Source organism: Capricornis sumatraensis, chromosome 9 (assembly GCF_032405125.1).
Source record: "Capricornis sumatraensis isolate serow.1 chromosome 9, serow.2, whole genome shotgun sequence".
Lineage (NCBI taxonomy): Eukaryota > Metazoa > Chordata > Mammalia > Artiodactyla > Bovidae > Capricornis > Capricornis sumatraensis.
In genome coordinates, this window is record NC_091077.1 from 13,887,795 (window position 1) to 13,900,421 (window position 12,627).

Below are 12,627 nucleotides of genomic sequence, written 5' to 3' on the forward strand. Positions count from 1 at the left end.
AATATAATCAGACAGATCTCCCTTCTTTCTGTAAGGTCGTAAAGCAGCTTGACAGGCAGAGTTAGCATTTTCAAAAGCCAATTGTTTTGCCAATACTATCCCAGCTTTTTCATCCGACATTATCTTACCTATAGTCTCTAAGAGTCGTGCCACGAAGTCCTGATAAGGCTCATCAGGTCCCTGTCGGACTTTTGAAAGATCTTCTGTCTTAGTACTGGAGCTAGGAAGTTTTTTCCATGCCTGTCTGGCTGCATTTGATATTTGTGCATATGCACCAGGTAAAAAATTAAGTTGAGTATTAGTAGCCTGGAAAGCGCCTTCACCAATTAACATTTCATAGGAGGTTTGTATACCTTGCTGCCGATTAATATCAGCTATGTGGGCACATTGTTCAAAATATTCAGATTTCCATAATAAATAATCTCCCCCTGAAAGACAAGCTCTAGCTATTTGTTTCCAATCATTTGGGGGTAGATTCTGAGTACCCAGATTTTCTATCATAGCAATAGTGAATGGAGCGGTAGGACCGTACTGTGAACAAGAGACCTTTAACTCTTTCAATTGTTTGAGAGGCAGTGCTTCATAGAAACGCTGGTTATTATTTTCAAAGACAGGAAAAGCAAGGGAAAAATCGGAGACAACCTCACCAAGTCGTTGTGCTTGTCTCAATGCCTTTTGTAGCGGAGACACCATCTCAGATGGAGGGGGAGGAGGCCCCGGAGGGGGATCGAGACCGGCAACAACGGAAGGAGCATAGGCAGGAGGGAGAGGTGGAGTAGAAGGGGATTTTAAACTGTTACCAGGGAACTTAATTCCTGAGTTCTGTAAAGCAATAGTGAGATTTTTTAAACATTCAACCAAATCATCTTTAGATGTTGACGCCCCCTTTTCTTGTGCCAAAAAACCCCAATCTTCTTGATGGTATTTAGCAGCCTCTTCATCTAATTCTGCCTCATCTGTGGAGGAAAGTGAGTCATCACTATCCGAAAGACGCGATAGGTTACAAAACAGAGGGTCACCTTCAATTCCCTCGGGAACATGAAGAGGATTTTCTTCCTGTTTTAATAAGTTTCCTAAACGCTTTAATTCATCATTATCAAAGTCCAAGCAATCACGAATTAGTGTCCAAAAGGATAAAGTTTCTACAGGAACCTTTTCAGGGCCATGTAAAGTATAATGAGTCCGAATTTGTTCCCCTACCTTTTTCCACGTCTCTAAGCTTACCGTGCCTTCTCTGGGGAACCAAGGACAAACTGCTTCAATAAATGAAAAAAAATTGGTTAATTTAGGTTTAGAAATAGTAATTCCCCGGTGTTTTAACATTACAGATAGCATATGTACAAAGAGTTGACGACTATGCATCTGTCCCATATTTATACTCTAAACGATATACCTTACTGCTCCTTCCTTGATAGTCGCTAGTATACTTATATACTCACTCTTTTCGACTTAATATGAGCAGTGGCGAGGAGAAGCTGTCGATCTCGAGCCCCACGTTGGGCGCCACCTGCCGCGGCCAGCACAAGCAAGAGTCGCACCTGCAAGGGGAGAGAAACGGAGCGTCCCCGCGTGGAAAAATAAGAGAGAGACAAAAGATGGGGTTGAGAGGATCAGACCCACTATGTCTGATGCCTTCCTTTATTAGGCCACGGTATTTATAGGGTAAAGTACGTGATTTAAGACATGTACAAGGTTATTCTTTAATCTCAAAATACAATCACCAGACCCCTACCATTGTGTACAGAATTTCAATAAGATAATCTATCTTTTATGATACGTGTATAGGATAATCAATCTTCTAAGACATGTTGCAGGAACAAGACATCCTGGAGCAAGACGACCTGGAGCCTTAAGGGCTACAAGAATTCTTGAGGGTGGCGGGACAGGGAGCTTAGGACAATGCCTAAGGCTCTGCATACCTGCGGAGCAGCTCCCAGGACTTAACCCTTTACGGGCCGTCCCCCGCAGCTTAAAACCTAGAAGAGGGAATTCCCTGGTGGTCCAGTGGTTGGGACTCAGCACTTTCACTGCCATGGCTCAGGTTCAATCCCTGGTCAGGGAACTAAGATCCTGCAGGCCATGAGACACCGCCAAAAGTAAATAAATAAATAAAAACTAGGAGAGGAAAAAGAAAATCACAAATCTTACAGGATTGGGTGAAAAAAAACCAGATAATTTGAGACATGCAAGAGTAATTCTTTCCTTTTTTGCTGGCTGTGCTGGGTCTTGTTTGCTGCATGTGAGCTTTTCTCTAGTTGCAGCAAGCGGAGACTACTCTCTAGTTGCAGTGCTCAGGATTCTTTTGTTTTGGAGCACAGGCTCTAGGGCATCTGGGCTTGAAAGTAGTTATGATGCGTGGGCTTAGTTGCCCCATGGCATGTGTGATCTTAGTTCCTGGGCCAGGAATTAAACCCATGTCCCCTGCATTGCAAGGTGGATTCTTAACCACTGGTCCACCAGGGAAGTTCCAAGAGTAAGAATGTCATCACCGACTCAATGAGCATGAGTTTGAGCAAACTCTGGGAGATAGTGGAGGACAGGGAAGTCTGGTGTGCTGCAGTTCATGAGGCTGCAGAGTCGGATAGGACTTAACGACTGAACAACAACAACCCACAGAACCTGTTAGTCTTGAAGCCATCAGAATTATCACAAACAAGAGGTTGTTCTGTTGAGGAGCCTTCTGAGGGTTCCCTTCACATCCTTGTTCCTCAGGCTGTAGATGAAGGGGTTCAACATGGGGGTCACCACGCTGTACATCACAGAGGCCACTGAGACTTTCTGGGGGGAGTGAGTCACTGCAGAAGTGAAATGGACCCCCACCCCTGTCCCATAAAATAAAGAAACAACTGAGAGGTGAGACCCACAGGTGGAAAATGCTTTTTGCTTTCCCCCAGATGAGGACATCTTCCTTATGGATAAAGCAATTCGTGAGTAGGAGAAAAGAATCCCAATGAGGGGGAAAACACCCAGCACACCAGTCATAAAATATATCAAAGTCCAGTTCAGGAAGGTATCAGAGCAGGCCAATTCAAGAATGTGTGTCAATTCACAGAAGAAATGTGGAATTTCAAGATCTCTACAGAAGGTCAGGTGCTTCATCAGACAAATGTGAAGGAGGGATGTCAGGACACCAATGAGCCAGGTAATAAAAACCAGCCAACCACAGAGGTGTGGGTTCATGATGACCGTGTAGTGCAGAGGGTGACAGATGGCCACAAACCGGTCATAGGCCATGGCAGTCAGGAGCAGAGTGTCCAGGATAGGAAAAAGCATGGAAAAATACACCTGAGTGAGGCAGTCCATGTAGGAGATGGCTTTGTTCTCTGTGCGGATGCTCAGTAGCATCTTGGGGACGATGCTGGTGCTGAAACAGATGTCAACCAAGGACAGGTTTGAGAGGAAGAAGTACATGGGGGTGTGGAGGTGGGAGTCGAAAATGATGGCCAAGATGATGAGCAGGTTGCCAAGCACAGTGACCAAGTACATGGACAGGAACAGCCCAAATATGAGGGGCTGCAGTTCTGGGTCCTCAGAGAACCCAAGGAGGATAAACTCTGAAACTCCTGTTCTGTTTCCTGCTTCCATGTAGCTGATATATCTATGAAGGAAGAGACAAGAGCAGCAGCAATTAGCAGCAATCTGGCATCCTCCACATATTAGAAATATTGACCATGCCTTTCACTCAAGTTTTAATGTTTATGAAGTGTGCCATTTTGTCTAGGCATTGGAGCTTTGTTCACTCAAAAGTAAAAACCTGTTTTTATCTTATATCTTATCCTAATTTCTTGTATTAAGTATCCGTTTTATGACAACAAAATGAAAATAGAATCCTATAAAATGGAATCGGGCATTCCTGACCACTTATCTGAAGGATCTGTTTTATAACAATCCTGTCAGATGGTTATGGATCTTCACAATGGGGACAAATCAACACGATGGAAATAATGTTGCTTCTGTGGGATTGAAATCCTGCATGTTTGGGATCCTGCCAAAAGTGCAGGACTTCAGCCTAAAGACTAGGGGCTTCCCTGTGGCTCAGTGGTAAAGAATCCGCCTGCCAATACAGGAGACATGGGTTTGATTCCTGGTCTGGGAAGATCCCACATGCTGCAGAGCAACTAAGCTCCAGCACCACAACTACTGAGCCTGTGCTCTAGACCCCAGGAGCTGCAACTACTGAAACCTGGGTATCCTAGAGCCCATGCTATGCAACAAGAGAAGCCACTGCAAGGAGACGCCCATGCACTGCAACTAGAGAGTAGCCCCAGCTCACCCTAACAGAAAAGCCTGCACATAGCAACAAAGCCCCAGCACAACCAGAAATAAAAAATACAAAGACTAGGGAACATCAGACAAACTCAAGTTGAAGGACACTTTACACCATGTCTGACCTGCCCCTTTCAAAAATGTAGATGCTAACAAATTCAAATAAATTCCAGCAATTGTTCTGGATTAAAGGAGATTAAAGAGACATGTCAGCTGAATGTAATCGTAGATGTTCTTTTGCTGTAGATGAAATTATTAGGACAACTGTCGACATAGACATGAGTTCTGTAAATTTAATAATAGTATATAAATGTTAATTTCATTATTTTGATAATTGGGCTATGGCTGTGTGAGGCAATGCCCTTGTTTCTAGCGAATTTTGAAGACTTAGAGATAAAGAGATCCCATGTTTACAGTTCTATTTTCCCTTAAGTGCTTCTGAAAAATTTCACCAAGAGACACAGGCACACACACACCCTTACAAAAGGAAGAAGGAAAAGTGGATTAAAAAAAAGTAAAGATGGTAAAGTGTTAAAATTGGGAAGATCCAATAGAAGATATACATAGGAACTATTTGTTCTTTTCACTTTTCTCTAAATCTGAAATGAGGTTAAAATCAAAAGTTAAAAAGTATCCCCTTCACATTATGCCCAGTAGTACAGGGCAGAAAAACAAGAAGAAAACCCTTTGTGAGATGCTGTCAGAAGAGTTAGACTGTCAGAAGAGTTAGACTCCCTCGTAGCTCAGATGGTAAAGAATCTACCTGCAATGCAGGAGACTAGGGTTCAATCTCAGTGGGGAAGATCCCCTAAAGAAGGGAATGGAATGGCAACCCACTCCAGTATTCTTGCCTGGAGAATTCCATGGACAGAGGAGCCTGTCAGGCTACAGTCCAAGGGGTTGCAAACAGTCGGACACAACTGAGCAACTAACACTTTCACTTTTCAAAGAGCACTGCAGCTGGGGTCACCACTCACAGATTTTGGAGCCCACAGTCACACTCTCCTAGAAACCTCAGCCTGAGGAACTTAATCTAAAATGGTTCCCGATGAACAGTACCCTAGGTCCCAAGCAGAAGCAAACACGTCTGCTCTGGAAAGTGCTTTCATCCCAGGATCTTCTCCTCAATGCCAAGAAGGGAGATGGTTTTGCAGTCTCCAGAAGGGAGAAGGTCTGCAGTTTTTCTTTCTCCTAACACTCTTTCCAGGTTTTCCTGTACACGCTGCTCCTCCCAACCTCCCAGTCTTATTTAGCATCATGCCAGCCTTTCACTCTCAAAGCCCCAACATGTTTGCCTTTAGGAGTCTTAAAAATGCTAGAATTCTTCTCCCAGCCACGCCTGTGGAAGTCCTGCCCTCTCTGATGAGATCCTCCTCCCTGCTTTAGTCATCTTGTGGTGACTCCTGTCCTCATCTCTCAGATGAAGCCTCCCTGCTCACCAACTGCAGTTCACTAGTCCGTGCCTTTAAAACCCTTTCTATTTTTCTCCATTAAACAAATCATAGTTATGTTTTTGCATTTACTTATGGAACTAATTGAGCTGTTCCTCTTACTGAATCATAAATCACACAAGTTCAGATAACACGTTACTCACCTTTGTATCCTCAGTGCTGTGTTATCAAAGAATATGGAAAACTGAATGAAGGTTGAAAACAAATATCATTATATGTAACAGAAATGAGAAATCTACAAGTTAACCTCACATTGACTGTAGATGCACCAAGGTAAAAACGGAGTAGTATGAAGTTATCTGATAAAAACCACCACAATATTGTAAAGTAATTATCCTCCAATTAAAATAAATACATTAAAAATTAATCTGAAAAAATCCAACATAACCCATTATGAATTAATATCCATCTGGTGAGTGTAAAAAATATTTAATATTAGTAAGTCAGATAACAACGTATTTATGTCAATAGATCAATGCATAAAATAATGATGTTTCAAACCAAGTTTCATTTAACAAAATTTAAGTAATTGATGGGGAGGGAACAGAGCAAAACGTCAGTCACCTAAGAACAGAAGAGTACTGCCCACAGATGATAAAGTACAACTATGTTAACTGAGTGTGCAAGAAAGTGAAAGTGTTAGTCACTCAGTCATGTCTAACTCTTTGAGACCCCATGGACTATAGCCCACCAAGCTCCTCTGTCCTTGGAATTCTCCAGGCAGGAATACTGGAGTGGGTTGTCGTCCCTTCTCCAGAGGATCTTCCTGACCCAGGGATCGAAACTGGGTCTCCTGTATTGCAGGCAGATTCTTTACTGTTTGAGCCACCACGGAAGTTTGAGAGTCATTAAAACTTAAAAAAACCAAAACCAACCAATAAAATGCAGGAAGGGGAAATTGTGCCAACTGTTATAACTATTTAACATTGTGTCTATTAATTCAGAAGAAACACCATAAAAAAGTAAACAAGATATAATATTAGGAAATCAAAACAAAATTGGTCACTATCAGTTGCTGATATGATTGCCTACTTGAGACACCAAAGAAGGTCAATTTAAAAAAAATTTGAACTAATCAGTGTCATCAGCTTTCTTGGATTTGCAAATAATCATTACAAAAGATAAGAGAAAAAGAGTGACTTCATAATTGCAGTGACATATAGGCACACCTGGCACAGAAAGGGGGTTTGATGAATGTTTCTTAAACCAAAGAGTGTATGCTGCTGCTGCTATTTAGTCGCTCAGTCATGTCCAACTCTTTGCGACCCCTTGGGCAGTAACCTGTCAGACTCCTCTGCCCATGGGATTTCCCAGGCAAGAATACTGGAGTGGGTTACCATTCCCTTCTCCAGGGGATCTTCCCAACCCAGGGATTGAATGCAGGTCTCCTGTGTCTCCTGCATTGGGATTCTTTACCACTGAGCTATGTGGGAAGCCCTAAAGAGTGTACACAACCTAGTAGAAAGCAAGTGACCATGGGGGTGAGGTAGAGAAGCAGATATTTGCTGAAGCAGAGATTCTTCAATGAAAGCCTGCATCAGAATCACCTGGAGGGCTTGTTAAAATGGACTGTTGGGTCCCTTCCCATGAGTTCCTGACGTTATGATTGAGCAGGGTCTGAGAATCTGCATTTCTGTCATATTCCTGGGGATATTCTGCTCCTCCAGGAGCCCCACTTTCAGAGCTACTGTGAGTGAAAGTCACAACTCCATGGTCTATACGGTCATGGAATTCTCCAGGCCAGAATTCTGGAGTGGGTAGCCTTTTCCTTCTCCAGGGGATCTTTGTAACCCCAGGATCAATCCCAGGGATCGAACCCAGGTCTCCTGCATTGCAGGCAGATGCTTTACCCTCTGAGCCACCAGGGAAGCCCTTGTGGCTTAGCTGGTAAAGAATCCACCTAAATGTGGGAGACCCGGGTTTGATCCCTGGGTCAGGAAGATCCCCTGGAGAAGGAAATGGCAACCCACTCCAGTACTCTTGCCTGGAAAATTCCATGGATGGAGGAGCCGAGTGGGCTACAGTCCATGAGGTTGCAGAGTTGGATGGGACTGAGTGGCTTCACTTCACTTTAAGCCACAAGGGAAGCCCAAGAATACCGGAATAGGAAGTCTATCCCTTCTTCAGCGGATCTTCCTGACCCAAGGATCAAACCAGGGTCTTCTGCATTGCAGGCAGATTCTTTACCAACTGAGCTATCAGGGAAGCCTGAGAGCTACTGTAGAAGAGAAGAATAAGAAAGGTATTAGCAGGTGGATTGAAAACACTTATTACGTCTGAGAGAGTGGCAATTCTTGATTCTGAGAAAGTCACTAGTTTCTAGAGGGGCTGAGGCAGACGGAAAACAATTGTAATGGAATCAAAAAAGACATAAACAGCCAGGAAAATAAATTCTAAAAATTTAACAGGAAACCATCTTGGGTTATCTATTTTGTTACCTCCTTCTGGGAACCACCACTGTTTTGATTCTCCTTTTTATACACAGCACTCACTCATACAGCATGATCCCCTTGGCTGGGATTGCTCAGCAAAATGCTTGTGCAGCCTCTTCGTCTCTGTCTCTTGGATGCTGAAGACAGATTCTCCCAGGGAGATGGAACCTGTCACAAAGCCATGACTGTGGGAGTTACCCGTGTGGTCTCCTCCTGGTCAGGCATCACTGAACTAGGGTGAGGCTGCTAGGGAGGTACTTACAGTTTCTCCAGCCCCAGGGGGAAGAATTCTCACCACTCATCATTAAAGAAATTGTTCCTCTGGTGCTCTGCTCTTCAAGTTATTCAGCTCCCTTTGGGTGGAGAGGAAATGGCAGAACAGAATGGTGTGTGCTCCAGGAAGGCAGCTTTGGGGCTGGATGGATCTCTCTCCCATTACCACCCTCTTCCTTCCTGGAAAATCTTTCATAATTTTTGATTTGGCTTTGAAGTAAAGAAGTCCCCCCTCAGGAATGTGTCTCTGATGTAAAGACTGATCTCCCTGTAGACACACCACTTAGGGTCACAAAGTAATACAGAAGAAAACAGACATATCTGTCTCAGTGAATTCCTCATGACATTGGATATTTGTTATGTAGACAAGAGTCAGGTTTCAAGACAGGGTCAACAACTGTGTTAAATGATGCTATGGAGGTCAAGGAGCAAAGGCTGAATGATAGCCTGTAGATTTAGTGACATGGAAACAGTGGAAAGAGCAATTTTGGTAGAGTGCTGGGGAGGGGTCTATTTGCAGAGCTTGGGAGTGATGTGGCAATGAGGAATTTGACCCTGTGAGTTTAAAACATTCTGCCAAGAATTTTGGTGGTAAAGGGAAAGAAAGAGACAATTTTTTTTTTCCATTTCAGACTTGAGAAAGTATTTAGATGGCAAAAGAAATGCTTCACTTGACTGTAGCAAATTAAATTGGTACTGTGTCATTTAATGAAAATGATATCTGATATATTTATAAGTGAATGAATCATTTATTTTATAAATTATTCTTAGTTTTAAGTGATCAGTTCAGTTCAGTTCAGTTCAGTTCGTGTCCGACTCTTTGCAACCCCATGAATCACAGCACACCAGGCACCAACTCTCGGAGTTCACTAAGTAATCAGTTATCTTTAATTAGTTGATAATAAAACTAGAACAGTGAAATTAAAGATGTGGTGTCATCACAAGTTTCATGGGTTAAAGTAACCTCCCATCACCAAGAATAACATCATTGAGTTATCAGTTTTCTACTATGTTTTGGGTTTTAAGATCTTTATTCTGTAAGATTTTAATGGAAAAACCTGAATGAACATATTGGCCAACCCAATATATATCACTTGACAAAGATATGTAAACTCAATGGTATAACCCAAGAGCCACTGGAACTATAAATACAAGATGTCAATATTCAGAATGGGAGAAAATAATAGCAAATGAAACAGCTGACAAATAACTAATCTCAAAAATATACAAGCAACTCCTGCAGCTCAATTCCAAAAAAATAAATGACCCAATCAAAAAATGGGCCAAAGAACTAAATAGGTATTTCTCCAAAGAAGACATACAGATGGCTAACAAACACATGAAAAGATGCTCAACATCACTCATTATCAGAGAAATACAAATCAAAACCACATTGAGATACCATTTCAGGCCAGTCAGAATAGCTGAGATCCAAAAGTCTACAAGCAATAAATTCTGGAGAGGGTGTGGAGAAAAGGGAACCCTCTTACACTGTTGGTGGGAATGCAAACTAGGACAGCCACTATGGAGAACAGTGTGGAGATTCCTTAAAAAATTGCAAATAGAACTGCCTTATGACCCAGCAATCCCACTGCTGGGCGTACACACCAAGGAAACCAGAATTGAAAGAGACACAGGTACACCAATGTTCATCTCAGCACTGTTTATAATAGCCAGGACATGGAAGCAACCTAGATGTCCATCAGCAGATGAATGGATAAGAAAGCTGTGGTACATATAAACAATGGAGTATTACTCAGCCATTAAAAAGAATACATTTGAATCAGTTCTAATGAGGTGGATGAAACTGGAGCCTATTATACAGAGTGAAGTAAGCCAGAAAGAAAAACACCAATACAGTATACTAATGCATATATATGGAATTTAGAAAGACAGTAATGATAACCCTATATGCGAGACAGCAAAAGAGACACAGATGTATAGAACAGTCTTTTGGACTCTGAGGGAGAGGGAGAGGGTGGGATGATTTGGGAGAATGGCATTGAAATATGTATAATATCATATATGAAATGAGTTGCCAGTCTGGGTTCAATGCATGATATTGGATGCTTGGGGCTGGTGCACTGAGATGACCCAGAGGGATGGTATGGGGAGGGAGGAGAGAGGGGGGTTCAGGATGGGTAACACGTGTATACCTGCGGTGGATTCGTGTTGATATATGGCAAAACCAATACAATATTGTAAAGTAATTAACCTCAAATTAAAATGAATAAATTTATGTTAAAAATATTATGTAGGGAATTTCTTCATTCCTTTCAATAAATAGTTTTAGACAACAACAATTCCATTATGGCAAAAATATCTTTGCCATCACTGTATTTTTTTGTTTTGTTTTAAAATTTATTTTGGCTTTGGTTCTGCTGGATCTTCATTGCTTTGGTGAGCAGGCTACTCTCTAGTTTCAGTGGTGCTCAGGCTTCTCACTGAGGTGGCTTCTCTTGTTGCAGAACATGGACTCCAGGGCACGTGGGCTTCAGTGGCTGCGGCATACAGGCTTTGTTGCCCCAAGGCATGTGGGATCTTCCTGGACTGGAAATTGAACTCGTACCCCCCGCATTAGCAGGCAAATTCTTTTTTTTTCTTAATTATTTTATTTTATTTTTTATTTTTTTAAGCAGGCAAATTCTTAACCACTGGACCACCAGGGAAGTCCCATACTTATTTTCTAAACTAGAAAAATAATTGTACTATAATTAAAATAATAATTTCAGTGTAATTACCAACTACAGTGTACATGGTATCACTGTAACTTGTACTCTATATTTATATAAAGACTTTATAATGTTACATTATTGCATTAAAAAATAATTCATGGAGTGTGTAGCCCTTCACTACTAGTGAGTGAAATAACCAGCCAGAAAACACCTGTCAGGTGGAGGTTCAGTTCAGTTAAGTCGCTCAGTCGTGTCCGACTCTTTGCGACCCCATGAATCGCAGCAAGCCAGGCCTCCCTGTCCATCACCAACTCCCGGAGTTCACTCAACTCACGTCCATCGAGTCTGTGATGCCATCCAGCCATCTCATCCTCTGTCATCCCCTTTTCCTCCTGCCCCCAATCCCTCCCAGCATCAGAGTCTTTTCCACTGAGTCAACTCTTTGCATGAGGTGGCCAAAGTACTGGAGTTTCAGCTTTAGCATCATTCCTTCCAAAGAAATCCCAGGGTTGATCTCCTTCAGAATGGACTGGTTGGATCTCCTTGCTGTTGAAGGGACTCTCAAGAGTCTTCTCCAACACCACAGTTCAAAGGTATCAATTCTTTGGCACTCAGCTTTCTTCACAGTCCAACTCTCACATCCATACATGATCACGGGAAAAACCATAGTCTTGACTAGACGGACCTTAGTCGGCAAAGTAATGTCTCTGCTTTTGAATATATTATCTAGGTTGGTCATAACTTTTCTTCCAAGGAGTAAGCGTCTTTTAATTTCATGGCTGCAGTCACCATCTGCAGTGATCTTGGAGCCCCAAAAAATGAAGTCTGACACTGCTTCTACTGTTTCTCCATCTATTTCCCATGAAGTGATGGGACCAGATGCCATGATCTTCATTTTCTGAATGTTGAGCTTTAAGCCAACTTTTTCACTCTCCTCTTTCACTTTCAACAAGAGGCTTTTTAGCTCCTCTTCACTTTCTGCCATAAGGGTAGTGTCATCTGCATATCTGAGGTTATTGATATTTCTCCCGGCAATCTTGATTCCAGCTTGTGTTTCCTCCAGTCCAGCGTTTCTCATGATGTACTCTGCATAGAAGTTAAATAAGCAGGGTGACAATATACAGCCTTGACGTACTCCTTCTCCTATTTGGAACCAGTCTGTTGTTCCATGTCCAGTTCTAACTGTTGCTTCCTGACCTGCATACAGATTTCTCAAGAGGCAGGTCAGGTGGTCTGGGATTCCCATCTCTTTCAGAATTTTCCACAGTTGATTGTGATCCACACAGTCAAAGGCTTTGGCATAGTCAAGAAAGCAGAAATAGATGTTTTTCTGGAACTCTCTTGCTTTTTCCATGATCCAGCTGGTTCCTCTGCCTTTTCTAAAACCAGCTTGAACATCAGGGAGTTCATGGTTCATGTATTGCTGAAGCCTGGCTTGGAGAATTTTGAGCATTACTTTACTAGCATGTAAGGTGAGTGCAATTGTGCAGTAGTTTGAGAATTCTTTGGCATTGCCTTTCTTAGGGATTG

The 12,627-nt window shown here is 42.3% G+C and overlaps 1 protein-coding gene across 1 annotated transcript; it reads right to left on the reverse strand.

The window, feature by feature from the left end:
- Positions 1-2,646: 2,646 nt before the first annotated feature.
- LOC138085956 (olfactory receptor 7D2) lies at positions 2,647-10,631 on the reverse strand. Its single transcript, XM_068980617.1, has 2 exons — positions 10,610-10,631; positions 2,647-3,611 (listed from the first exon to the last, which is right to left on the reverse strand). The coding sequence occupies exon 2, from the start codon at positions 3,583-3,585 to the stop codon at positions 2,647-2,649; it is 939 nt and encodes a 312-aa protein (XP_068836718.1). The 5' UTR covers positions 3,586-3,611; positions 10,610-10,631.
- Between the last annotated feature and the right edge of the window lie 1,996 nt (positions 10,632-12,627).